This window comes from Panulirus ornatus, chromosome 8 (genome assembly GCF_036320965.1).
Source record: "Panulirus ornatus isolate Po-2019 chromosome 8, ASM3632096v1, whole genome shotgun sequence".
In the NCBI taxonomy this organism is placed as follows: domain Eukaryota; kingdom Metazoa; phylum Arthropoda; class Malacostraca; order Decapoda; family Palinuridae; genus Panulirus; species Panulirus ornatus.
Window position 1 is genome coordinate 25,708,518 of NC_092231.1, and position 2,376 is coordinate 25,710,893.

Consider the following 2,376-nt stretch of genomic DNA (forward strand, 5'->3'; position numbering starts at 1 on the left):
AGTGCTGGGAAGATAAGGCTAGTGCTAGGTACAGTAGGACTGATGCTGGGGGCAGCAAGAGAGATGTTGGAGCGGGCGGACTGGTACCGCGTGCAGCAGAACTGATGCTGGGGGGCGGTATGAGTGATGCTGGGTGACTGTAGAAGTGCTGGGAGCGGCAAGAGAGGTGCTGGGGGCGGCAGGAGTGGTGCTGGGGGCGGTAGGAGTGGTGCTGGGGGCGGCGGGGCAGAACTGGAGCTGGGCGGCAGCCTCCCGCCCCTTCGCCCGGGCCGCGCCCCTAGCAGCATCCGTGCCGGGCTGGGAGAAAACTGTGTATTATCAGATTTATGTGGTGTGTGCGTGGTTGCCATAGCGACGGCGCGGACGGCGGCTCGCGCGCGGTGATTGGTGGCGTCGGGGGTCGGGGGCGTGTCCACGGGTGGGCGGGTGGAGCGGCGTGGCACCGCCCCGCTGGGCCTCGTAGTCGCGTGCTGGCCTCGCCGCTGTGGACTGTGTGCCCTCGTGTGCGTGGACTGTGCCTCCCCCTCCCCCCCAGCCTGCTACCGCCGCCGCCGCAGCCGCAGCCGCAACCACCACCACCACCATCACCACCTCTACCACACCCCACACGCACAGGCGGCTGTGTGAGCAGCAGCGGGACCCCTCCGTCAGTAGTGTGGTAGCAGCAGGAGCAACAGCAGCAGCAGCAGCAGGAGGAGCAGCCAGGGTGCCAGGGTCATGGCTCTCATCACGGAGGTCCGCCCTCACCTCTACCACTACCCCGCCCTCAGCCAGGTAACCAACCTACCCCTACACTTGTTGCACTCCCGCCTTGCATGACGCCAGGCACGGAGCCAGCGGCACCGGCCCGCGCCCGTCCTGGCCGCCGCCCAGGGAGGGACCTGTGGCTCCACCAGAGCAACATGTGGACGCCGCCCGCCGCTGCTGCTGCCGCTGCCGCCGCCGCCGCCGCCGCTTCCGTCGTCCGCCCCCAGCCGCGCCACCATCGCCGCCGCTGCCCACCAGCAGCAGCAGCAGCAGCAGTAGCCTTCCGCCCCTCCCTCTCTCGACGCTCTAATTCTCACCGTAATGTCAACAAGAGCGTCGTTCCCGGCAGTGGTAATACTCGTCGGGAGGATCCTCGTGTTCTTTATCGCGCACGTGAGGGAGGCGAGGTGTTGGCAACGCGGCGCGGACGGAGTTTGGCGCGAATTAATTATGCATCTGGAGGCCATGTGTTCCCGGCGTGGCTCGGGCTGGTGCCTGTTCGCTCCTCCATAAGTCAGTCAGCGGACCTACAGTAATGGCAACCTTCCCTCACACTTCACGCTGGTAGCCGGTCCATACTGGAACCCGTGCGTGAAGCAGAGGCAGGCCTTGCCTCTCCTGTTGACACTACCCATAACGGACTCGCCCTCTCCTACAGCCGTAGCCCGAGAGGACTCGTACTCACACACCAGAGGACCGAAAGATCTCGTTCTTCTCCCCTCCAGCAGCAACAGCACGAGCCCGAAGGAGTTCTAAATGGCAGCGGTGAACTCCTGCGTCTGGCGTACAGCTTCGTTTCCTCGTCATAGTGAAATGCCGCACAGCCGTAGGACAGGGACCTCATACCCGGGAATTTAAAGGAAAGAGAGAGCATGATTTCAGCGTGGCGTGATGAAGTCGCGAGTCCATTATGTGTGGCAATAAATATGGAGCAGTTACAATTACGGGGCGTCACGCCAGGCGAGGCCCCGGTGACGTGCTGGGTGCACCTCCGCCGCTACTGCCAAACAACGTCAACCCCTTGAATACGACGGTGCGATCCTGGCGCGCGGCGGCGATACGACCCCTGAGCTTGAGACGGTACGACTCCGACGAATGATGACCTGTCCTCTTGACCGGATCCGTAAAGAGTAGGTCAGAAGGCCAGGCTGTCATATCCAAGGGTCGTGCTGTATTACGCCCAAGGGTTCGTTCGCACCTTTCCTACCAAGTGCCGCCGCGCTGTTTTACTTAAGGGGTTGATATTGCAAGCTTTCATGCACTCTCTGCGAGGGAGCATTATATATATATATATATATATATATATATATATATATATATATATATATATATATATATAATCATGGGTTCAGAACTTTAAATTCTGCGGAATAGAAATGAGTAGTTTGACAATAATAACCACGAATAACCAAGACATCTGTTCCTTATCGCTTATTTTTCCTTCGTTAATCACAATAACCTCCCGTACTTGTGTTAGTTCTACGTAGATTCTTTGTACAAGAAACAATAAAGATTAATTGAAAATTATCGAGAAATGATAGTTGACAAAAAACGGCAAACTCAAGATAACGGCGCATTTCGCTCTGGTTTGTGGAGGTGTGTGTCTGACTTTGCGATAAATCGAGATCT

At 58.2% G+C, this 2,376-nt stretch overlaps 1 protein-coding gene across 11 annotated transcripts in view; it reads left to right on the forward strand.

Moving 5' to 3' along the window:
• The first annotated feature begins 468 nt into the window (after positions 1 to 468).
• Positions 469 to 2,376, forward strand: part of LOC139749872 (CUGBP Elav-like family member 4) — a 1,199,110-nt gene continuing 1,197,202 nt past the window's right edge. For 5 of the 11 annotated variants that reach the window (XM_071664244.1, XM_071664247.1, XM_071664233.1 and 2 more), the window contains exon 1: positions 474 to 774. In XM_071664244.1, coding sequence (XP_071520345.1) covers positions 718 to 774 — 57 coding nt within the window. In that variant the 5' untranslated portion in view covers positions 474 to 717. Of the gene's footprint in view, positions 775 to 2,376 lie in introns of all 11 variants that reach the window. The other 6 variants (XM_071664228.1, XM_071664238.1, XM_071664232.1 and 3 more) reach the window with 4 other exon arrangements.